This window comes from Homarus americanus, unplaced genomic scaffold (genome assembly GCF_018991925.1).
Source record: "Homarus americanus isolate GMGI-L3 unplaced genomic scaffold, GMGI_Hamer_2.0 scaffold46226, whole genome shotgun sequence".
NCBI lineage: Eukaryota > Metazoa > Arthropoda > Malacostraca > Decapoda > Nephropidae > Homarus > Homarus americanus.
The window spans coordinates 448576-475598 of NW_024717453.1; the positions used below are offsets into that span (position 1 = coordinate 448576).

General features: G+C 36.5%; 1 protein-coding gene across 1 annotated transcript; it reads right to left on the reverse strand.

Annotated features, from left to right (window-relative positions):
• Positions 1–839: 839 nt before the first annotated feature.
• LOC121858881 (retinoblastoma-like protein 1) lies at positions 840–21225 on the reverse strand. The gene is made up of 17 exons (XM_042355533.1): positions 21000–21225; positions 18367–18509; positions 17957–18222; positions 17317–17442; positions 15691–15857; positions 11080–11331; positions 10792–10973; positions 9179–9389; positions 8287–8391; positions 8056–8166; positions 5770–5986; positions 5014–5249; positions 4691–4867; positions 3767–4079; positions 2698–2867; positions 2394–2570; positions 840–2031 (listed from the first exon to the last, which is right to left on the reverse strand). Exons 1-17 carry the CDS (start codon positions 21132–21134, stop codon positions 1756–1758), a joined length of 3264 nt encoding a protein of 1087 aa, XP_042211467.1. The 5' UTR covers positions 21135–21225; the 3' UTR covers positions 840–1755.
• Between the last annotated feature and the right edge of the window lie 5798 nt (positions 21226–27023).

Sequence of the window (27023 nt, forward strand, 5' to 3'; positions counted from 1 at the left end):
ACCTCGAGGCTTGCATGTTACCGGTTAAGGCTATATTCTAACTCTCTAATCACATTTCTGGATTTCAGTCTCCATTTCACAGAACAACACTCCCAAGTGTAATATCCGAATCCCTTCAACCACCGTCAACATTTAATTTTTCACAATTTTTTTTATTTACAAAACAAACATTCAAATGTCATATTCTTTCCTCTCACACACCATTACCTTACTCTTCATGTGCAGTCACGATACAAAAGAAGTTCGCTCCCCGTGGCGAGGTTGAGTCTCCGAACTGACTTACCCTGACTGTAGTGGGCGTGCCGTTTTCTTATTTGGGGTCGATACTGCTTCAGTTTAGGAGACCCAGGGAGTGCCTGCACTTCTAACTGCATATCCTGTCAAGCCATTCACCATCCTTTGCAGTTCTTGGTCATTCTCTGCAAAAAGTTTTGTATCTTCTACTTAAAAGACATGTTACCAGTGTCACATTCCACCTTTTCTCCTGACCCAACCATTCTTGCCTTCACTTCCCACCCCATTATTCCCGTGATATACACAATCTGGCCTTAAATTTCTTTATTAAGTCTTCCATTTAATTATGTACTTTACTACTCCTAAAAAAGGTTTCATCTCCATTCAGCTTGTAATAATCCATAAGGAGGGCAGAAAACAGGCAATGACACCTTGGAGGCAAGAATTGATGCATGGCACTGAACTACATGGGCTGGGGGATAAAACAACAATATTATACTGTATACTATTCAAAGACCAAGATGGACATTCTTTAACTGAGGTGGTCCTTTGTTATCATAACCTGAATAGTTGGGTCAACTATGTAATATGAAATAAAAATTCAGTTGTATAAGTGATTAATTTATTACAATTTACAAACTTGTACTCCAATCTCCCCCCCCCCAAAATCTTTGTCTGCCTCGCAATATGACCATAACCGGATTCTCTAAAGAACTTGAGAATTTTCAAATATTTATCTCAACAGCAAGAGAACACAACCAAAATCATGGAAAGGTATACATGGCTAACTGTAGCAACTTATTATTCTCATTGCATAAACAATGAAAATACAAAATATACACTTTAATAAATTTAAAATAAAAAGGTACACAACTGTATAATTGCAAATTAAAACATTTAAGTTACAACGATAAACATTTATTATATAATTATTACTATATAAACATGTGAATAAAATTTTCTATCAGTTTAATATTGAACATCTTATCTTTCTGAAGATGAGAAGACACCCAAAACAATATAACTGAAGAACTTAATCATTTAGAAGTATTGCCACCAATCAGTTCATTTATTGTAGTGACCCCTTGTTTACCCAACACAACCTTTAATATGAAACACAACCAAATATCTTTGGTTTGCACAATAAAATGCCCCTCTTGATAGCTGACAATATAAGATATATTCTGCTGCTTCAGATAACAGCAAGATATAGGCCTACAGGCTGTGCTGGGTAAGATGGAAACTGGTGCCACTGTGAAGTAAATTTATCAGCTATGCACACTCCATCATGTAAGATTTGCCTAAAAGACCAGTCTGATACAGTACTTGTCTGGAAACAAACTTCACGCAGTCGTTGTCGAAGGATATGGACCATGTATCGGCAGAATGATAAACAAGAACATTGGCATACCAACACAAGCTTGCTAAGAATAATCCATCCATTTATTGCAAAGGGGGAAAAAAAAGTTTCTTAAGCAATGATTAATTCTTCTATAAACCCACCTAAAAATTGCCAAAGGGCTAAGGTTGCTCTGATGTACTGTAGTCTTCACTGATTGGCTCTGTGACATGGCCATTTTGTGGCAAAGTTAAGGCCTCCCGAGTGGCTGTTGTGTCTTGTTGAAGGTCTAAGGTTGGTGTTGCTGACATACGATCACCCAGGACTCCCTGTATGCGCTTTGTCATGCCAACAAGAAGGGGGCGCTTACTATCTGGACCACAAAGGTCAGTGTCACCCAACAAGCGTTTCACTCCAGCACCTTTCATCTTGAGCATGTTGTTGATAACCCTCAAATCCTGTAAAATGTAACCATACATAATTTAAAGAATATATATTACTGAATTAACCTGCAAATAAATCAAGCCTTCCAATATCCCGAGGCTGGGGTTAAATATCTTGCTGGATATTAATTTTTGTATATAATTGACACTATGGTGTACAGAAGAATGCAACAAAAACATTTGCCAGTGTGCTAAAAATTATGGGTTTCCTTGTTTGAAATTACCAGTGGCAAACAGTAAGCATAAACAGAGAAATTAAATATTCATTGAAGATCACCCATTAATAATCAGTGCAAATAGTTTCAAACAAGTTTACTGGATACGGAAGATGCAAAACTACGAAATTATAAGCAGTAATAAGTTATTATTAGAATTACCTTAGCTGGACTCCGGTTGAAAAAGTATGGGAGGGGCTTCCGTGGTGACATTGCTGTGCTACCCTTTACTGGACTGAGGGAATTAATGAACACCGAATGATTACTGGAAATCCTTCGACGTGGAGAGACTGGGGTGTGACGCACAACAGGAAGTGGTGACAGTGGAGGAAGATCACCCTGAGAGAGAAAAATGCTTTTAAAAAATAAAATAAAATAAACAAGTATCAATTATTATGCAAACACAATGCACAGTATATTTACTATTCACAGGTAGACACAACATTACATGCATCACTAATCATACCTCCTGGGCTGCCCGGAACTTGAGCGCAAATGCCTTCATTTGTTGCACATATACTTGGTTGTAGAATAAGATGAGATCACCACGCTCCTCTGAATCAAAGCTAGCCGAGGTTCCTGTCATTTGACTTGGTGTGGGTGGAGGTGCATTTCCTTGTTGCTGACTAGAATCAGCTGAAAAATGTATTCTTTCAGTAACAATATTACAAAAAGGCTAGAATATTTGTAATGTTCTATACAGTGCAAAGAGGACACTACAACATTCATAATCAAGCAATAAGTATGTTAGCTTGATTCTAACCACCCAACATTATATGGTGGGAGGGGAAGGGGGAGGTTGTCGATTTGTAGATCAAGAAATAGCCCTCTGATAAATGATAATTTATCTAAGGGGAACAGCTCCAATGAAAAACAAAAATGTCGTTATATTTTTTTCTTCTTAAGTATTTCAAAATTTGAAAAACAAATTCAGTTTTCATTTTTAAATCAAAGCACAAGACAATTATTTTTTCTTTGTAACTGTGAATTTTCATAAAACAATTCTTTGTAAATTGAGGTCTGCCTGTACTAATACCTCAAAAACACATTCTTGGCACTTATGCCCCATATGAAGGCAATTTTAGGCTTAAAAACCGAGAACTTTCCCTTTTATGTTTTTTAAGTTATACACTGTAGTTGAACCAACATCGTATATTTCACACAGCTTATGAATAGAAACACTAACACAATTCAGATTTCAAAGTGCCATCATTCTCCTACAATCACAACATAACTTATTCCTCAAATTCACACACAGACAGAGACTCATCATTGAAACTGCCATGCAACCAGTCACTAAGCCAACTGCCTGATTGTCCAATTTCTCATTTACTCTCATGTAATACTGTATGTGGAAAATTTAATACAAATTTATTCTACATTGAACTTAAATTTCAAATTCAGAATACTCGTATCTTTTGTAAAATAGGTTTTTGGTTGACGTACTTTACTATACACTACCAATAGCACTTATGTCGTTCCTACATATAATATACAACGAAGTGCATAAATGAGGGATACAGCAAATACCTCACCTTCAGATTTCATGGATGAATGTGAAGCTTTGGATCTTGATATCAACACACTACGATACACATGTGATGCAGCTTGAGGTTGATTCCTGTAATGTTTCATAATTTCTTGGAAGATACGGTCATTTCCTGTGACCTTACAAGTAATGTATATAGCACACATTACCATCTGATCCATGTGACGATCACGCATTAGCTCTGTGTAGTGGATAATTGAATGCTCAAAGCAAGTCCAAATCTTTTTTCTCAGGTCTTTATCTGTTATATCTAATCTATCACACAATTCTCGTAGTCTCATATTTGCCAAGGTGTAGAACTGTTGGGAAGAATTATAAAAGGTTAAATAAATAAAGAAGAGGAACATCAGAGGAACTATAAATGTATTGAGTGTGTTTTTTAATGCAATCAGCTAATGCTTCAGAACATCCTTATAGCAGAGCCAAAAGGGACAAAGTTCTACAGTGACATTAATTCATTCATCATAATAATAATAATTACAAAAATTAATTTACTAAAACAACAAAGTCTAAAATACTTAACACAAAGAAAAAAAGTGCAAATGCTAAGCTAAACACACAAAGGTATAAAAGAATTAAATAATACTGTAGCACGTTTTTCTTTATTCCGTACTGAAAGAGAGCTTCCATGATGGATTAGTGTCTCATTGCTGGTCTTGCAAAGAACTAAAAATTCCACGGATTGACCTTTAGGCCCTGATTTAGTAAACTTCTTTTCTACATAACCATGAAGAGCTTTGGCTGGAGGAGTGTCCAGATCAATTTAAACCTTTACTTTATTGTCATAATGTGGATGACATTAATCTTCGGATCACAAAACCATTTACAGCACCATTATTTCTAAAATACCTTAATATACCGTACAGTAAAATAATGAAGGAGTTGGAGAGAGAAAGGGAAAGTGACTCACCTTTCTATAAAACAAAGCTAAAGAACCATGTCTCTTTGGTTTGTCTTTTTTCTTGTCTACATTTGGTGTGTCAGCTATTCTCTCAGTTGGATTTTCTGTGTTGGCCTCTGGAGTGCCTGTTGTTCCTTGAGAATTTGTTGGTACTGTGTATAATGTTGTTACTCCATTCTCCTTCAACTGGAAGAAAATAAATGCAATACTTTACTGGTATATATAAATGGCTACCTTTCCAATTCTTTCACATGTGCTTAGATACCAATAGCCATCAATAGTATACTTTTACCCTGTATAACTTCACGTTTTTGAAAAGAAAAAGTTATTACCTGAACAGTGATGCGACTTGGTGACTTGTGAACGGCGGAGGGAGATGAAGTGGTGGTGATCACAGTAGATACAGCAGGCAACCGATTACCACCAGGTCGAGAAAAAGTAAGCGTAGGAGGAGGATCAAGTGACCCAACTGACGTAGAAGATGGAAAGAGAGTCCTTCTGGCAGATGACTGTCCCACGGGGGACTGAAATCTTTCTGAGATCGTGGACAAAGGTGAAAGCTGAAGATCTGAAAAACAAATTAATAAAGTGAAATAAAAAAAATGTCATGCTATACACTGTACAGTATTGTATATCAGGTGAAATCAAGAGAAAACAAACACTGATTATTCAATCTTATTCATATAAGAACTATGTTCCATTTTGATATTTCACTTCCACAAGACCCCAGTATTATTTGGGCACAAGAGGAATTAAATTAGGTGGTAGAAATGGCAAATGAATACAACCAACTTCGAGTGACTTGTTGGCTCTCTGGCATTCATTTTATCTGGCAATATCATAATAAAAGTATCTGCAGAAAGGGTTAATAAAGGTCTTGCACATTTGATTATAATGTACTAATTGATCAACCATTCAGGATAAGGTTGTAACTGTAAGAACAGGGAGTCAGGTAATCAATAACTAAAATGTCATGCTGATTCAAGTAATGAAAAATGGCATATAAAACACCATTTCAAATTAAAACACAACATAAAAAGGGGGATTCTTAAACACCTATCAGTCAAAATTGGTTAAGAAAAACTTACTGTTTGGAGTAGCCTTATCATTGACTAGTTTTGAAGCTGGAGACATAGGATTTAAAGATAAGCTTATAGAAGGAGTGACTGGGTTCATCTCTGTCTCCAACTGATCAGAGAAATTCACATCCTGGCATGAGGGAATGTCCATATTGCCACTTTGGATGATCTGCCATAGAGGTGATTCTGCCTTCCATGCTAGAGAGTCTAAGATCTGCTCCTCTATCTGTCAGTGAAAGTGAAAATAAACAAACGAATTAATAACCCACTATAACTGATAAATACTTTATGTCCTCCTCCTCCAACATGTCTTTCAAGATTCCTTTGGCAGTGTTATCCTCTCATTTATGTAACACCTCACTCAGGGCTTCCACTCCTCTGATGGCTCTTGCATTAAATACTCTTATATATTAGTGCATTTTTTCCCAGCTTAGAAAAGATGCCCCACCCCCTCCTCAAGAGTTACAGCTGATTGGCTGTTGCAAATCTGTTCAATATTGTCCTGAAGTAATGATGTATTTCTAAATGAGTATATTCATAATTGTTGGGATGACCGTTTCTGGTGAGAAAGATACTTAGGTAAATTATATAAAGATACTTACATTTATTATTTCAAACAGGAGCATGGAGGAAGTTTATCAGAAATCATATACATGAATTAACTGTTAAACTCTGGTAACAAATTTACGCTTTTGGAGGACGCATTTAATATATACAGGTGCTCCTCTACTTACGAACGAGTTACGTTCCTGAGGCTTGTTTGTAAGTCCAACTTTACTCTTGTAGATATCAAACAATGTAAAAAATGAAAAGATTATGGATATTTAGTACAGCTATACCCTTTAATACAGCCTTAAAACCTGGCTCACTCTTCTCCTCTTAGGTAATGTTTGTTCAATCTGGAGTTTTCTTCAAAATAATCCAGTCTCATCCACATTAAACACCTGTTCTAGCAGGTAACCCCATTCCCCCCCTCAGTGATTATGTTTGTATCTCTGAAAGTTTGTAAGTTGAAAGTTCTTAAGTAGAGTAGTACTTGTACTTATTTTTACCCACAATAAGTCATACTAAGACAAATTACGTATCAGTAAAATTACATTATGCAAAAACTAACATTTTAAATGATCAGAATCACATTGAAATATTACACGGCCCCTGAAAATTGGTTGATGAGTGTGACAGACTTGGTCGCTCCAGCGAACAGCCATCAGCAGAGGCAGGAAAATATGTTGTTCTCAGTCATATTTCCCGCTTCTGCTGATGGTCGTGTAATATTTCAATGTGATTCTGATCTTTTAAAATGTTGTTTTTACATAATGTAGTATTACTGATACATAATTTGTCTTAGTATGCCTTAGTGTGGGTAAAAATTAGTATATATTAAATGCGTCCTCCGAAAGCGTGAATTTGCTACCCGAGTTTAACAGTTAATTCATGTACAAGACTTCTGATAAACTTCCCGCGTGCTTATGTTTGAAATAATAAATGTAAGTATCTTTATAGAATTTAGATAAATATCTTTCTCGTCAGAAACGGTCATCCCAACGATTATGAATAAACTCATTTAGAAATACATCATTACTTCAGGACAAATTTGGAAACCAGCCAATCAGCTGTAACTCTTGAGGAGGGGGCGGGGCATCTTTTCTCAGCTGGAAAAAAAACGTGCTATAGTTTCTCTAATGATATCACACCACCATAATTCTTCTTTCTTTAACCAAGTTATTCCCTTAGTAGTAGTAGTAGTAGTAGTGGTAGTGGTAGCAGAAAAAAAATCTGGTTTTCTCGCTCTGCAGAATATATTCGTCTATTACAATATTCTCACTCCTAGCCACCCAAATACTACTACTAACACATTACCTCTGAGATATAAACTGTGGGATACAACTGACAACAAGCCATTATACACTTGATGGTCCAAAAATGTATACTTATTTACTATTAATGTGTGTACTCTTTGAAGTTTCAACTCAACTGCTCATCTGCAGTGACTTTCCACTCAAACTACAACTTACAGTCTACAAAGTACAGCATGTAGGCTACTTGGTTAGGTGTATAAGCTGAATACAAGGTCATACAGTATTTTGAGACTTGGTTTTGATGGGAGTAATTGGAGAGAGAGGCAATTGACGAGTTAAAAAAAGGGGGGGCTTGGATTATACGATATCAGAGATGATGCTAAATGTCTCTCCAGTTCTGCCAAGAGTCATCTACAACAACCACTGACAATGAAGAAAACTACAAAACACAGAAAATTAAGCATATAGTCAACAAGCTCCAACATATAGTACTCACCCCTTTAAGATGCTTTACCAATTCTCTAGACAGCTGATTGTCAGACTGTTTCTCCGACCGTATGACAGGTTCAATAATTCTGATGAAGAAGTAAGGCTCTACACGTCCAACCTGTAAATGTGAGTTAAGTTAATTTATAACAAAAACTAAACAGTTTATTGAGATATTTTAAATCATCCAAATATAGCACAAAAGAAGCAAATTGTCTGATTATGTGTGCCAATGACGTACCTTTAGAGACCAGGGAAACCTTCTAGGATCATTATAGGACTTGAGTACTATTTCTAGGCAGCAAGTAAACAACGTTCGATGAAATAAATCCTCTTTTAGAATTGCCTGTAAAGAAAATTGCACCTGTTTAAACTATACTGTACAACTTCTATGGACCAGACCTGAAAGAAAACTGATTTAAGTGTCACAACCAAGGATGAAGTGATCATATTCGAATACATGCTATTAGAAATCCAAGTACAGTACAGTAGGCCCTCCAAATTTGCATACATACAAATAAATAATAATGGAAAAATACTCTCACAAATAATCAAAAACAAATGTATATAAAAATGTTGAGTCTACCCTCAAGTCAACTCCGTGCTAGATTAATAAGAAAGCACAGAGTGGACTTGAGGGTAGACTCGACCTTTTTAATACTAAATTTGTTTCCGAAAATTTGTGAGAGGATTTCCCCATTATTACTTAGTTATATGTATTTTGTATGAATGTACAGTAGTGTCTAAACACACACACACATAACAGGTAAAGGAAATTACTGTCTCTAGAACAAACGTCTCCCTGTCCCGGCCTCACAATGACAGCAACTTTAAAACTACCGGCAGACATTCTTGGGTACATCCACGGTGTCATCCGCAAATAATAGAGGACTGCAAAATAAAAACCTGTGAATTATCCGGGCGTACTGTACTGTATGTGCATTCCTATTTGAATCTTTGGGAAAAGTATTCAAATAGGATAATATGACTATTTTTAATTGTTTTATTTATCAAAATAACTATACACTTAGCTGCTCTCCCTGAGCAAATCACAATATGTCATTCTATGAATTTCACCGGGAAACATAAGGTGTAGGACTGCAATGATTATTCCAAGAACATAAAATCCTTACCATGAGATCAACACCTCTCCTTCTTTCATCCACTAAGATGTGTTCCAAAAAGGTGTAGTACAGCATCTGGCCCATCTGTAGCCTCATTTTTGCAAAGTCTATACTGGGACCATTGTAGTCTTCTGTGGCTTGGGTGTAAAGGCGACAGAACTCCTCACTTAATTCTGCTACCAGTGATGTAATCTTTTCCTCGGGGTTAATCTTGCACGTTCTGGGAAAAGAAGTAAAATTTAATAAGGAATTAAAAAGACTCAACTCTTGATGGTTGCCATAAACAAGTTAAGTCCTCATTCCATAAAGATCCCCTCTGAGTGGCCACCTCTCCCTCACTCAGCTCATTTATATCACCATGGGGTTGATTCATAACTACAGTACTTCGAGTTGAATTGCTAAGGTCTGTGCTTTAACCCATACACAAAACAAGTGCTATGTAAATAAGCATTGTGGGAAGCTTAGATACCAAATAGACACTGCATTCTCAATACCCAAATGGTGTTTACATTAGCTGGTCTCTCCCTTATTCATGTCTCTTGTGTACCATTTTAACTATGTATCATTTACTGTGCCAGCATAAGCAGTACAGTGACCCCTCGGTTAACGAACTCAATCCGTTCCAGAAGATCGTTCGTTAACCGAAAACATTGTTTCAATGGGTTTTTTGGGTAATTGGTTCCAGCTCACCAAAAATTTCCTAGATTCAACAAAAATGGTAGAAAAGTTCACTTACTTTGAGGTGTGTATGTAGAAGGCTCCTGGATGATGATGATGGGATTTAGAATGGGGGTGGAGGAGAAGGAAGAAGAGAAGGCATTGGGGTGGAAGAGAAGTCACCCCATGGCGCCATTTCACCCATAAAATTTTAGCTCTCTTGGTGTAATTCAAGATTATTTTCTTTAAATCAACACTGCACTGCATTATATATTGTCAATATGTAAAATATATTTCAAAATGACCAATAATTTGCTTGGAAACACAGAAAAAAGCATTTAGTTGAAGAGAGTCTCAAGCAAGATGTTACCTCCAGTGAAAACAGAGAGAGACTAACGCCTGTTTGCTGTGTTAAGAGGCTGGATGCCGTGCATTAAACTAGTCACTTTACCTTCAATTATGTTCAATAATTGTTAAAATGACTAAAAAATTGAATATTAAACTTTTAAAATTATTGAATAGTATAAACTTCTTGATATTTACTAAAATAGTAAGGAATTTAAGCCCTAGAACCGATTAATGTATTGGCGGACTGATACTAAAGCTGGTTGCCCGTTCAGTGCAAGCGAAAACATGTTGAGGTCGGTTCGTAAGAAATTCGTTAACCGAATTGAAGATCCTAATGGAAGGCAGTTCGTTAACCGAGGCGTTCGTTAAACGAGGGGTCACTGTACTGTATGATGAAGGAGCACACAACTGTTAAACTGAAAAATCATTCTGGTTAGTAAAATATGTCCAGGAGAGTAAAGTGACAGGTACAGGTATTAGTAGTGGTACATAAATAAACAGGACCACAACAAAAAGATGGAGATATATTTTACAAAATGGGTTACCTAAGGCATAGGAAGCCCTGTACTGAATGGTCAATTCATATTCATACATAAATAAATAGATACTGTACTTACTTGAATACTTCAAGAAGTTCTTCACTAGCATTATTTTTTCGACCTGCAAGAAGGGCATAAAGTTTTTGTAGGCCTGAGGTGACCACTGTCAGAGGATTGTTGCCAATGGTTGGACGGTCTATAGTATAACGACGACCAGTGATTGGTGTTTGTGGCACTAAATGATGGTCACCTTCAAATGACTGCAAAACAAAAAATAAAATAAAATATTCCTTTCAAATAATTTTTTTTCCTTAATTAATTTCATTATACTTTTGATACACTCTTAAATAAGACCATTGGACACACCTGCACTAAGTTCCTTCTAGCCTGCCTGATTGATCCTGAATCCAAGGGAGAGTCCTGATGGGTCGCGTGAGTTGATGGAGGAGATGTTCCTGTTGCACCTTTTACTACTTCATCTTCGTTCAAGAACATTCTCTCGTCAAACTCTCCATAACTTAACAAGTACTCTTCGTAGGCATTTTTCACTTCTTTCAAATTATGATCAAAATTTGCTTGTTCTAGCAGGCCAGTGCCTTCTACACCACCCTTCAGCACCTGTCAAGAAACAAATACAAAGATGAAGTTTACAATTGTAAACCATATTATCAATATCACCACACAATGCTAATTAGATGGTGGTTCAACTACCAGGTCAAACTGTGTTTTTCCAAAGGTACAGTGATTCCCTGCAGTACTGTCTCAACAGTTTTACATTTAATTATCCAAATTACAGAGAGCTATTGTCTGTTACCAGGTAAATTGATGGTGACTCCTTCAAGTCTATGGATTAGTAGATAACATGGAACCATAAATTTGCCAAAACTTACAAAAGTGGAGTCCCCTACTTCCAGTATAAGCTGAAAATATGAACTACAGTACTGTATATGGGGCAAACACATGTTTGTAAATGGGAACATTAACCTTAATGTAAATTTCACATACTGTATTTTAATCTAAAACACAGTGATTTCACAATGTATGCATTAACATTTCAAATGTTATACACAGCAGATACTAATGAATTACAGTGAAACCTTTCTTTTCATCACGCAGTTCTTATGAGTGGAATATGGTTGTCATTGTGTGGAGTCGAGTAGAAGTTAAAATATGTTATTCTTATTACTATGATTAAAAACAAATAAAGGCTGGCTCTCAATATAATGGTTGATTTTTTGGCCACAAGCTATGTTTTCAAGTCACTTTCCTCTCTTATTCTGATAGTTACACCATGCACCATTTTATCTCTAAGTTATAGAAGCTCAATAGACCCAAAGAATATTTCTACATATTCAACACATTATAAACAGTAAATAACAATAAAGAATTATGAATACTGTATTCCACCACCAACAACCTCCCTCACTCAGTTAATCCAATGTAACAAAATACGATGGGAAATTCCACAAGAGAAATGAGCTTCGATGATGTGCCGAGTGGTGGTATATTAAACTTCTTCCTACACATCAACATGGAAGTTTCGTATTTTTGGCATTAAACTTTTATTTCCCCGAGTTATTACGTGTATGCCTGAATTCTGACCACAGGGTGTTAGTTTAAGCAAGAATTCACTCTACTGTGCTATATATAGTAAATAGATTAGACAATGACACTCAACTGATATGTTTCTGTACACTCTCCAACACGGTTTTATGCCGGGGCGCTCCTGCTTAACAATTTTTCAAGGTACTGGATATTTGGACCCAAATTCTGGAACAGGGTGGTAATATCGACAATATTTACCTATATTTTGCCAAGGCTTTCGAAAGTGTACCCCACGAAAGACTGAAAATTAAACTGGAAGGGTCCAGAATTCAGGGAAATGTCCTAGCAGGGATATACTTTCTCCATGACTGCATGCATTTTTTTTTTACGGGGATTAGCCCACCCGAGCAAATGTCACTGACCCACATAGGGGCCTGGGGGCAAAAATGTAGTAGTAGTAGTAGTAATAACAACAATAATACATTGTATAAAAATAATAATTATACACAATTAAAAATAGAATAAAATAATAATGATACAGGTAACAATAATAATAATAACAATAACACTGTAATAGTAATAACAAAACTATAAAGTGGGGTACCACAGGGCAGTGTATTGGGTCAGCTGTTATTTGTTTGCTTCATAAATGACCAGCCTGACGCTGTACATTCCGTCATACAAATGTTTGTGGATGAGACAAAGTTATTTAAGGAAATTAAGAACCAAGCAGACTGTGAAGAGCTGCAGAAGGATCTCAGTGAGCTTCAAGAATGTTCGAAGAAATGACTGTTAAGATTCAATGTCACGAAGTGTAAGAGGCTGCACCTGGGACATACCAACGGTAAGGAGGCGTATCATATGTCCCAACGGGATGAAGAAACAGCATTAATTGAGACAATGTGAAAAAGACCTAGGTGTGCATGTTGACAATGAGATGAAGTTCTCGGGCTATTGAGAGAAGAAGGTAAATCAGGCAATTAAATTATAAGGTCTTATAAGGTCGTTCAGATATCTAAGCGGTCCATCCCTCGTAACAATCTTCATGAGTGAAGTGCTTCCCTGTCTGGTCCCCGACATATGCTAGGGACTGTCAGTTGAGTTAAAATGTCCAAAGGAGGGCCACCAGACTGGTGCCTGCACTACAACAGCTCAGCTACCCTGAGAGATTAGAGCGCCTGAAATTGCCTAGCTTATATTATAGACGGGCAAGGGGAGACCTAATTGAGGTGTATGAACATCTCAAAGGGCACTACTCAGTCGAGTGCCCTTACCTGGAGCTGGCGGACTCTCGCCCCGCAAGGGGTTACAGTTCAAGACTGAAGCCGCAAGCCCACGAAACTGTGAGGGGTAAGTGAGAGTTGCGAACTCTTGGAACAATCTGCCAGTGTTGTGAAGGCACCGAATGTGAGCTCTTTCAAGACCAGACTAGACAAGCACTGGAGCAGGCTCAGATACATTCAGGAGCTAGTGCATACTGGGGTACCCAATACTTGCCAACAGTGCGTAACAGAGACGTGACCGATCGCCCAAGCGGCTAACAAGTCGATCAGTGGTGAAGTGGATAAAAGTTAAGAGTAAAGTAAAAGTAATACAGTGGTCCCTCGATTAACGAACACAGTTGGTTCCACAGAGTCGGTTGTTAACCGAAAATTTTGTTACCTGAATCCATTATTTCAATGGGATATTGGGTAATTGGTTCCAACTCAGAAAAAATATACATACACAGTACTGTATACCGGTAATAGAATTAACAAAACATTAAATATAAACCAAATACAGTACTGTACTGTACTGTACAGTATAGTATACTGTACAATAATAAATAAAAAACAATAGAATACTAAATTTTAACTTGCTTTGAGGTGTGTATATCGTATTCCCGGCAGCTTTGTTTACATATTAAACAGCTGATTGTAGAGGCAGTCGATGATGACATGCCATATTCTTTACAGAGTACATTGGTTCGAATGCCTTCTTCATGTTTCATAATAATTTCTGCACTGTATATTATCAATATGTTAACTGAATTTCAGACTGACCAATAATTTTAATGTAAAAATGCAAAAATATTCATGAGACCAACAAACTTGATGTTCACTCCACTGTAAACAAAGTTAAACTGAGAAGTGTTGTTGGGTGATTCAATCAGCTGATGGGTGCACAGAAACCGTTCCCTGTAGTGTATATATTATCAATATGTTAACTAAATTTCAGAATGACCAATAATTTTAATATAAAAAATGCAAAAATATTCAAGACACCAACTTTCTTGAGATTTACTCCACTGGAAATGAATGTAAACATAGAACCAATTACTGTATTGGCGGACTAGCCGATCAGCTGATGCACACAACAAAGCGTGTTTCTCCTAAGGCTTTCGTTAATCGAAGTTTTGTTCGTTAATGGTGTATGTATATTCTGTATTATGTATGCTGTATTATATATTATGTATGTATATGATGTATGTGCTCCATTTATATATATTATTTATTTAGCCTAGCTAGTAGCGTGTGGCAATGTATTTATCAATGTCCCACATGCTTAATTAATGTGCATGGCGACGTATGGAAGCTGTTAATGTCTCACTTGCCATACGTCGTCTATAGAGCAGTTGACAAGCAGACAGGTCGGAGAGCACTACTCCCTCTGTGTACATATCTCTTATCCAGTAAATCGAACCTACAAAATCTATACATGTGTTTGTGTTCGCTCCTGTATATTGAACTTATTACCCAGAACGTGAACAAATGGAACTGAAAATCCTATTGAGAGCTAATTCGTTAAACAAAATTTTGTTAATTGAACCGTTCGTTAATTGAGGGACCACTGTACAGTAAATATAAACCAAACATACACATCACTCATCCACATCATCTGTGTGTAGTTTTGTGAAATTCCATTACTGGAGGATTTATTTTTCCTAACACATGTATCAATTGCTATATGTCCACTAGCCTCTATCCGATCCAAGATTAGAGAGGAAAAAAAAAGGGGGGGGGGGGGAGATGATCCCCTCTGTCTTGAGGAGAACAAAAGAAATAAGAAACTGATCATTTATGCTTCCTTCACAGTTTGACAAAATTGTTTACTACCATCACAATATACAGTATACTTAACATTTATCAAAACAATACACTGTAACTCCATTTATGATATAGTGTATAGTACTCAATGGTCTCGTGTTGCTTCCAGTCCAGTACACATTACCTCCTTATTTCTGTACAATATTTCTCATTCTTTGCATTCAATTCACTCCACATCTGCTCTTGATGTGTTATTTCTATCAGTCCTAGTTTGTCCACATCTTTTTGCATCTAAGTAACAACAATATGAACACAAAATGGTAAAGGTGTCTTAATAAAATATACTGGTATTTTAGTAATCCTACCATTATGTAGAGTAAACAGTAATTTACATGCAAACACTGACCTTTTTCTCTATGAGATCTCTGATGTGTTTATTCCAGTAGTATTCCCGGACAACTTTGGTTTCTACAAGAACACCTTCAAATTTTTCACAGAGATAATCCATTATTGACACTGGCCATGATGACAACTCACTTCCTGATTCACTGTTCAATAAGTCTTTTGGTAATCCTGAAAATAAAAGCTCAAATCAGAGTTTGTACAGTATTTTCATAAAATATGTCATGATTTAACACACACACACACATATATATACCGTATATATATAGTGACCATTTCAAAGAGTAAGCACAAACTATCCTTTCATTCACTCACTCTTACTGATGAAAATGATGTTTTGCTGTGGCATTCCCTTATCTCACAAGGCCCCAAGATACACAGAGTACTATCTGGTTTACCCATGCAACTTTCAAAATACTGTACTAGTACTGTATCATTTATGAGTAGCATATACATATCTGAAAACCATGCAATATCACACTATGATCATTTAGGTGCATCACTGTCACCTGGATGTCCACACATGTCCATATTTTAACACATCTTTCCATCTTCTCTCTCCCTCCTACCATTCATCTCTGGATAAAAAAAAAAAAACTCCCATTTTTCCATTATGCCCATGCCACCTCAGCACAATCCTGGTTAGTTTTCTGTTAGACTTTTTAATCTTTGGCACATTCTCTCTCTATCCATATGCAGACACAACTTCTAGATACAGTAACAGAAAAACCTCACTTCCTTGATTATAAATACTTAAACACCTCACTCCCTACTTTCTATCACTAGCCAACAGTAAAAATTTCTCTACATCTCCCCATTTCTATTTATTTTCATCAATATGAATTACAATCACAAGTAACATTATCCTACACATTCCAAACCCATTCAGTGTGTGTGTGTGTATTATTCATTTTAGGGATACTGCAAAATAGCAAAAACTTCTACATATCTTTGCTCAAAATGTAAATTGATCTGTAAATATGAAGGGATGATCATGAAAAACAAAATATAACTAAAATCATTACTAATCAAGCTAACCTAATATAAGGCACAGTTTACCACATAACTAATCTCCATTACATTACAAAACACGTACCATCCTGAAAAACTCGGTACCTGATAGCACTTTACGGCCTATCTTATATATTCACTCGAAAAAGACTTTTTCTATTAGGATGAAGAGTGGCTGGGCAAGTGCCTATATCCTAAATCTTGGCATTCAGCAGCTAGTGAGTAATCTGAACCCCTAAGGAGGATGGTTGCCCACGAAAGGGTAATTTCACTTTCAGCAAGCATTGTATTCCGTTTCAATCTCTGAGATCCTTTCCTACTAAACCCCAAAGTGGCTAGAACCACAAGCAGGTCCCTCCTCTCACTATACACTTTCACTCTTGCAGTTGTAACTTCTCCACAAACTGCACTCCTGGTGTTTATCCCCCCTCATTTACAGTGTGTTCTTCACCCAATCCTTCCATCTCTTCCTTGGTCTGGCCTTCTCACTCCAACCATCCACTTCTGAATTGAATTGTACAATATATTTCACCAATATTTCACTCTCATTCTCTCAAACTGTTTATTTAAATTCATCATCACCTGTTCAGTATATTCAATAAATACACATCACACATACCTTGGCAAGTCGGATTGATGAGATCTTTACGGTTGGAGAGCACCACATTTGCATAAATAAGATCAATAGAAGCTAGAAGTAATGAATAACAGCTAACAAGATCCTGGGGAATACTTGGATATTTCCCTGAAAGAAAGAAAACTGGTCAGAGCAAGATAATAATTCAAAACAGATACAATTAAAAAAAAATTAAATAAATAAATAAATAAACAAATAAAATATTAAGTAAAAAAATTTAAAAAAATACATTAAACACTACAGTAAACCTAATATAAATATCCACAAGACAGGTAAAATAATTATACAATTCACACATGATGACAAAGATGCTATCTGTCAACATTGCCTAAATGATTATTATAAGGATGATTGTATATTACAGGATACCCAACTACAGTACACTGGCAAATACCTAAATTGTTGCAGAGGTCCAGAAAAAATCAAATGCAAATGACCAAAAAACCAGTTTTGGTACCACATAAAATTTTCTGACAGAATATTCCTATGCAATGCAAAGGTAAAATTACATGACAATGTTTGCAATTCATTATCAGTGCCTAGCAGATTTCTCAATAATCATTTCATCCCTACCTAGCCTAACCTAACCTAAACAAACTTTAACAACTATGTATGTACCTACCCTTTATTAGGATATACAATGTCCAACAGAAACGAAAGATTTCAGTAGAGTTACAAGGAGGCCTCCGTTGTTTACGTGACCGTGGGGGACGAGGTAAGTCATTTGCAGGATCTTTGAACAAGTCTCGGAAGATAGGTTTGTACTTTTTGAAAATGTTGTTGGACACAGCAAAGTTCCGCTCCAACAGTTCTACTCTTCGACAGAAACCTTCATCAAAGTGTGACATAGCCAGCCAGGCTTTCATTTTCTTTATGAATTCTGTCAACCTATCAGAAGAAATAAGGAAAAAATATTAGAACATACAATCACAATAGACATGGAGACCACTAAAAACTTATCTGATCACAATAAAAACACTTCAGACAAATAATCACAATGAAATCATCACAGATGAACTTTTGAATACTTACGGGAGGTTGCAGTGCTGCAACATACGAGTTAGGGATACACAATTGCCCTGGATCATGTTCCCAGGGCGTCCTCCTACCGTAGGGACAGACCTTCGCCTGCATGCTGCATACAGTGCACACGCCAACCATGGTAGTTGCACACCCTAAAAATTTAACAAATTACTGAGGTGAAACTTTATTAAAAATAATAACTACCATATGTATTCCATGGAAAAGACATACTGTACTGCACAGGTATTGTGGTTAACAACTATGGCCAACCATGACCCCTAAAGATAAATCTCCAAGAAAGAAATGCTAAGACAAGGACTTGTCAGTTTGGCACCAATGAAGTGCCTGCCATATCCCTATACAAAACACTACAATACAGCGCATCTGCTCGAATGTTCATCCAGCAACCTGCTTTATCCGATCATGTACAGATGTGTAAATGCTGCACTGTGCATAATGTATTCACAGAAAAGATATGGAGGAGCCCCATTAATGTCACCACATGATGTAAGTCCCACTAATTTACCAGCCCATGAAATGGGAAGGTAAAGGTAATCAAAGTTTCCTTACCAATTTCAAAAATCCTTCTAAAATGAAAACATAATCAAGGTAATATACATATGCAGCAAATCTTGAGAGTTAGGTTGGGTTTGTTCATCTATCTTGATAAATCATATAATGTAGCAGTCACTGATAGTATTACTCTGTATGGAATGGCCAATGAAAAGTGCCTGTGTGAGAAATAGTCAAGATAATGGCGTCAACAGGACAGAGCAGATTGACGTACAATAGTGCTCAGAACAAAGTCACCAAAATACTATTTTCATGAAAACTGGGAATATCTTTGGGTACAAATGAAGTGAATTCTTTATTTTTTCTTCGAAAGTTGCTGCTTAACTGTGCAACTATTCCAGAGTATTGCCAAGTACTGTATGCAGTGCATTACAAAATCGTATAAAAAAATGCTATAGATTAAAGTATGCCTATTTGTTTTTGCTCTATCTCCCTATACCCTGTATAAAAATAAACATAGTTCTGTGGTTATCTTTACCCATAATCCCTAAAATATCACTTTCAGTATATGTTGTGTACAGTTAGTCTATTTTGATATATGGTACACAGTACTCAGTCTTAATTTGTACCTTCAAAATAATTAGAATTGTTTCATAGTTTACGTCTTACAACCAAAATTTTTTTCGCACTGAGCTTAGGCTCCATATACATAGTTGTACAGTACCTTTCACCATACCCATATGCAGTATTTTCACCATACCCATATAGTATACAGCAAGATGCATCTTGAGAAATTTCATGAAAAAGGTTACCACAACAGAAACCCTTACTTGTGTATTATTTCCAGAATTCCCAGGTTTTAGCCATCATACCAAACCTGTTCACTGGAAAACCAATAAAAAAGGAAGAGCTTTCATAGCTAGGTACCCCGCTTTCACAAGTTATGTAGTGTTTATACGTATTTGTTATCTTGGCAATGTTCCATGTGTGGTTTTGCATTATGGATATAATAATGTCACAGCAAATAACAATACAAGTATAATACCATGTGTCTCCACTAAACGTTCAATGTTGTATATAGAAATTGAGGAAAATATACCTACCTAACCTTCACTTCTACTTTTTTTTATAACCGAGGCAGAATCAGACAAGGAAATAGAAAACTATTGGGTAATACACTAAATACTGTACATGAAACTAATTTTATAGGTGATACTTCTCATTAAAAGTACATCAAAACTACTAGCTTAGTGTTGCCCTTCGTAAGGTACAATACTGTAATATCTCTGAAATTGTCAGCATCCAAATTTCTTTAAAACAGATGAAAAGACAACCCTTCAAGGTATGACTTCACATTTAACACATCGATTCTAGTATTAACATTACTTGCTCACCAATGGATTTGTTTCTGTATAAAAAATACATCCTCAAAATTCTGACAAAAATAGCCCAAGAAAAAAAGTGGCTACCCTCTAATTCGCATTTCCCATCAACTCACAATGCCTAGTTAAACTATACAATACAAATATTAAAATCCCTATATGCTAAAAGGCCTGGCTTGAGATAACTCATAATTTAGAATGATTGAGCTACTTTCCCTACAGGTAAACATATACCGGTAATTAAAACTGGAATGACTCTTTGGGTACCAGAATGTATCCAGTGACGTTGTGAACATACTTGTCTCCTCATTAATTACATATTCACTAGATATATGAAGCCATCTATTCAGTTTATCTCATACATTGGGTTTTCAACAGAAGGAAATAGATTCGTCATATTTGAGTGATTAAAACTTTCTCACAAGTGACCTTAAATACCACACGATATTTAACAAAATTACTTGTTAACCTCAGAATAGTCTTATAACTGGACCTCAAATCACATAAAAAGACGAAGGAATATTGACCTTGTAATGACCAATAGGGTGTAAGCCTAAACTCAGCCCCACCCACCTTGTGTTCAATCTCATTTATTTACGTTCATCAGGTTAAACAGGAGTACATTTGTCCTGACAGTTAGTCTCAAGAGTAGAGTAGCTGTCAATATAATACTAGGAAAGGTCATTTAGAGGTGTGACTGTGTACCGTGAAACAAGTGCACACACCAAAACAAACCCAGCAGCTTACCTCCAGAATGTATTTTAGCTGAATATTTTCATAATTATTCCATGCTTCATCAGCTGTTGCTTGGTCTAAATTTAAATCAAGAGAAAGATCATTATATTTTCTCTTTACACTGGAGTGTATATCAATTTCACTCATGTTTAGCCTACTAAATCTTGCCACAATCACATTCCCGCCTGAGTGAGCGGCTCCACTAGAGTGAGCTGAGCCTGGCGTGTGGCGGGAAACACGGGCCGCGCTCTGCCTCCCTCCTCCGCCACTCAAGGTAGAACCTCCCTTAAACACTTTAATGTTTCTTTACGACAACAACAACACATTTTTGGTGGATTAAAAAAAACATATAATAAATATGATACATTTTCTACTGCAAAATATATACGATTACTTATTTCTACCACATTTGGATATCATAGCGTCTTACGTGGCGGAACAATATTAAAGTCCATGTGTTTTGGCGGGAAAGTGTTGAGGGCGAGCGTCGGCGGCCCGCCTCCCTTATTTACAAACACGACGGCCAGGATTTACCCAAACCAACCTGCGGTTGCCCCTTTAAATACAAATTTATAACCGTTTTTGCTAGAATACGCTTTGCCTTCCCTTCGTCAGCTTTTGTAATTGGAAAGTTTATTAGTTAACGAACTATAGTAGTTGGTTTTATCTTGTAGAGTCTTGTAGACAATCATCGATATTAAGAATAACTGCCGCAATTTCCTAGCTTGTTAATTCCCCTAAATACAAGACATTTATTTATTGAAGCTGCTGAGCTGTCACCATAGTGAACCAACTACGAAAATACTTTCATTGTACTGAAATAATTTGATGCCTGTTATTAAAGCAAATACTAATATAAAGTCCCCAGCTTACATGTGTATCTAAATCATGACTTGGCTTATTAAATGGCCTATTAGTGATGCACAGTACATAATTATGTAGTCTAAGCTGTAGTTATTACAGATTTCTTTTCCTGACTAATATCAGTGTCGTGCTTACAGTATATGCGACATAAAACTATGTAACAAAATAAGGTTACCTCATCGAGAAAGCACGCAGCTTTATCATCAAATAAAATGTAACTATTAGTGAACGAATTTGTGGAAAATTACAATTAATACAAGTCTGGTATTCAGTTTAAACCAATGTGCAGTTTGTAAGAAGAAAACAAATTTAATAGTAAAAGTTTTAAGAACGAATTTCCTTATAGGGAAAAAAGTTCCACCGACCTTGTGCGCTTGGTGGTATAGCTCTGATTTCCCCCAAGGCGTATTTTGTGTCGTGGTGACCGCTGAGATTACGTAAGTTTTAGCCGTTGTTGACCCTCAAACATCTTACCCTTACCCCACTTCCCTCCCTCTTATCCCTCCCGCCCTCTCTTTTTCCCGCTTTCTCCTCTCCCTCCTTCGCTTTGTCTCATTCTATCTTTCTTTCTCGCGCCATCCCTCTCTATTTCGCTCTTCCTTTCCTTTTCTTGTACTGTATAAATTTTCACATCCGCTCTTTTCCACTCCTTCCTTTCCCTCCCTTTCTGTGCCACTCTCCCTCTCCCTTCCTTCCCCCTCTAGAGCTCGCCTCGCTACACTTGACTCGCCCCTTTTTCATCGTACAGCGACATTATTTAAGACATACGTGTTTCCGTAATAACCAATCTCTTTGCCAGTGCTCGACGCCATTCTAAGTGAATCGACGTTGAAACAAAAGTGAAAGCCTAATTTTTATTCATTAATGTCCTCTCAAACTACTTCACATCAATCACGTATGTTCTAGAATCTAGAACAGTGCATTATAGATAAACATAATGATAGACAAATAAGATTGATAGTTGAATAGATAGATCTTCATCCACTGTTAACGGTTTTCTTGGGCTATCTTTAGTTGAACAGGCTTACCCACGGCTTTCCATTGTCCGTACACCAGCACAGAAAATTATCGGGGGAAACATTTTTGGAGTGAGAGTTGTGAACTCTTGGAATAGTCTGCCCGAGAGTGTTGTGACGGCATCGAATGTAAGCTCATTCAAGATCAGACTTGACCAACTCTGGCCCGGAGGACCGCAGGTACAGATACATTCTGGAGCCAGTGGCGCTACGACAACAATTGTGAGTGTTGGAAAATAGTGAATGTCGTTATCTGCTTATTTCTTGTCACTTTCTTATCCATTGTTTACGATTATATGTTTGCATTTCCATCCTCATCTTTCTCTCTATCTCCTTTCCTTCGTCCAATTTCCTCTCCCCCTCCCGCTTCATTCTCTTCTTTCTCCCTCTCCTACACTCCTCTCTTTATCCCCATCTCTGTCCTTTTCCAACCCCCTTTCTCTTTCATTCTCCCGCTTCACCCCCCCCCCTTTTTTTTTGGCAAACTGAGAGTAGTAATCATGTTTCCCATGCATACTGACCACCACTACTACTACTACTACTACTACTACAACTGTCAACACCGCACTGACCCTCCCCCTTCACCCCTCGACCAATATAAACTAGGGTCCGAATTCTCAAACATTCGTACCTTAATTTTTTCCCCCCAACATGGGACAAGAGAACGCGTCCAGTTATGGGAGAATCTTATACAATAGACCGATTTCCAGTTGCGCTTCGTCTGGGCGGATGGAAATAGCAACTAGGCCGATGTCATTTGTTCCTCAAAACATATTGCAAATTTTTTTTCTAATGCTTCATGTTAAATTTTCTATTTTATTTTAGGGGAAATTAATTTTATAATTCTAAAAAAGTTTGCAAGGAAAGGCGAATGAAAAATATACATTCGATAACGTAGAAAGTATAAAGTATATTGTTTCTAAAATGTAACACTACAAATTCACATTGATATTTTTTTACCCAATTTACCAAGTCTCCCTAGGTTTGAAATTTACACAGCCTCCTTTGCTTTGTACTGTATCATTACTAAACCTACAGAGAGTTTTAGTTCTCATAGTCTTTTAAATGTTGTTAGAATAGTGTAATTACTATCCTTGTTTCGCGCTTATAGACCTTCGTTGTTGAAGTGCAATAATAACATAACAACCAGGGCCGGATTTACCAATAGGCCAAGTAGGCCATTGGCCTAGGGCCCACCGGTATCTGGGGGCCCACTGAAACTAATTTGTCGAGCAGCGTGCCAGCGTATAACCTTGTTTCAAGTGTACAGTACACCGAGTATTTCATTATATAATATATTCACAACCATAAGTATGGGGCCCCTGTACAATAAGTATAGGCCCGCAGTGGTCTTCAACTGGTGGGCCATGGGGTGGGCCACGGACTAGGCCCTATAGTAAAATGAAGAAAATAAGATAAAATAAGATAATAAAAAAATCTATACATTTTTTAAATGTCCGTGTCTCACCATCAATCTATCTATCTATTTATCTATCTATCTATACATACATATACAGTATACTGGAGAGAGAGAGAGAGAGAGAGAGAGAGAGAGAGAGAGAGAGAGAGAATAAAGTTCAAGAAACCTTCAGCGCCTTGACGTGTGAAGGACAGGATCGTTTCACGTTCTGTACGTGTCAGGGTTACCGTTGGTTTGCTGCAGGGTTGGATAAAATACTGATTTTTAGCGGTCAAATACAAATACAAATACTTGTGACATTATGATGCAAAAATAAAAATACTTTTTTCTTTAATTCAAAAATACAAATATAAATACAAATACTTCTGAAATGAAGATGTAAAAATACAAATACAAATACTTTTATTTCCAAGTTCAAAAATACAAACCCAATACCTACATATCAGAATTACATTTTATCATCATTAATGCCCGGAAGATTTCTGGGCTCAACTCAGCTCGCTCAGGAGTGTAAAAATTACCAGAATGTTCAATGTTTCTGCTTGCAGATAACAATAGCAGTAATAAAAATAAACAAAATTACAAAAAAAAATCAAGTGTTTTCGTCCTCACAAATTGTCTGTAAGTAGCAATACAAAATATAATTTTTTTCTTTGTTTATGGAAGAGGCAAAAGGCAGTAGCCTTAAACTAGCCTATTGCCTGTAACACTATCAAGTGTCGAAATACAAATACAAATACAAAATACTTTTTCTTCTGGGTGCCAAAATACTTACAAATACAAATACATTGAAAATGTATTTAAATACAATTAAAATACAAATACAATTGTATTTGATCCACCCCTGGTTTGGTGACAGCTCGCTCAGCCAGTCAGTATCTTCTCAGCCTCAGCTTGATGAAATAGAAGATCAGGCGAGGGCTTTTGCTGAGTCTGTCTACACAGAGACAACAAAAAGAACAAAAAAGAGAAAACATTTCTTTGATGAATCAGTTGGCACTGAAACTCAACTTGATCCACGTGAGAAGTTCAAGGTGGACAATTTCTACACCATATTAGATTGCCTTAGGAATGAATTCGAGCAGAGTGAATGCATACTCAGAAATAAAGAAGCTGTTTAGTTTCTTAACGGAGTATGACAGTATGAAATATGATGATCTCAAAGCCCAACTGGAATTGGTTGTCAGTACCTATTACAGTGACATGGAAGCATCTGTTCTAGATGAGTTTTTGCAATTTAAAGACATTTTGTCTTCTGAATCTAACAGGTCAGTGACAAACATCTCCACTTTGCTGAGGTCCAAAGATGGTATTTTGAAAACTGCCTTTCCAAACATTAGTATCTTGGTAAGAATTTTCCTTACCATCCTCATTACAAATTGTGAAGGAGAGAAGTTTTTCTCTACTCTATCTAGGGTGAAAAATCACCTGAGGTCTACCATGGGACAAACCACAATAAACTCACTTTCATTATTATGCATTGAATCTGGCCTCCTACAATCCCTTGACACAAACAGTATCATTGACAAATTTTCCATGAAAAAAAGTAGGAAGAATTTATTTTGAAATTCACACAGTTTGCTGTGCTTCATGTGTTTGCAAAATTGATTATGCTTCAAGTTAATTGTATTTCTTTCATTATTCCCATATATAAGATGTACATGATATAGAACTAATTTGATTAAAAGTAATGTGTCACATTGTGTTGAAATTCTTATTTCCTACATTATAATATTATGATATTATGTAATATTTGATGACATTTGGCCATTGCAAAATAGTTACAGTGATATATATATATATATATATATATATATATATATATATATATATATATATATATATATATATATATATATATATATATATATATATATATATATTGATTATTGAAACATGCAAACATTTCTATAAATTTGGGGGCCCACTGATGAGTTTGGCCTGGGGCCCACAAGTAGGTAAATCCGGGTTCTGATAACAACCCACTTTATCCCTTTTCGCCGCTTGGGCGGTCAGTCACGTGTCTGTCGTTGGCAAGTATTGGGCAGGCACTTACTGGCTCCAAAATGTTTTTGAACCTGCACCAGTGTTGGTCGTCTGCGTTGAATGAGCTCCAAGAGTTCACATAGCCCTGACAATTTTTTGAACTTGTATTTCCCTTTAACCTGAGGCTGTGACTCTAGTGGGGCGGACAAACCGCTAGCCCAGGATATGAACACTAGAATGAATAATGTCCCTGATATCCTGTGATTGTGTAATAAAATAACTTCTGCATTTATCCTATACTAATACAAAACCATCTCTTTTATTTACTGTTCACCTTTTCAGTCACTGGCGAAACACAGTTGCAGGTGCCACTACCGCATCTTCATAGAAAAGTCTCCCAGGCAAAATGTCCGAAGCCTCCAAGTCCAAATATAACTTTAATTATACATTAACTGTTTTGTATTTCTTTTTAAATATTTGATTGATTGAAGTCTATTGTAAATTTTCCAAATAGAAGCGAAATATTTTGTTTTACATTTTTTTCCTTTATTCTGTCCCGTATTTTTAAAAGAAAAACCAGACAACCCGGCTATAAGATATCCTCTCATTCACAGCAAGGGGAAACTTAACTTTATTAATTCTGAACGGTTTAGTGACGTAAAATTTTTGAGGTATTCATGTTTACTTGGGGAAAGAAATGAAAAGCATCTCCTCTGTCATCTCGATCGTCTAAGTAGATTGAGGGCCTTG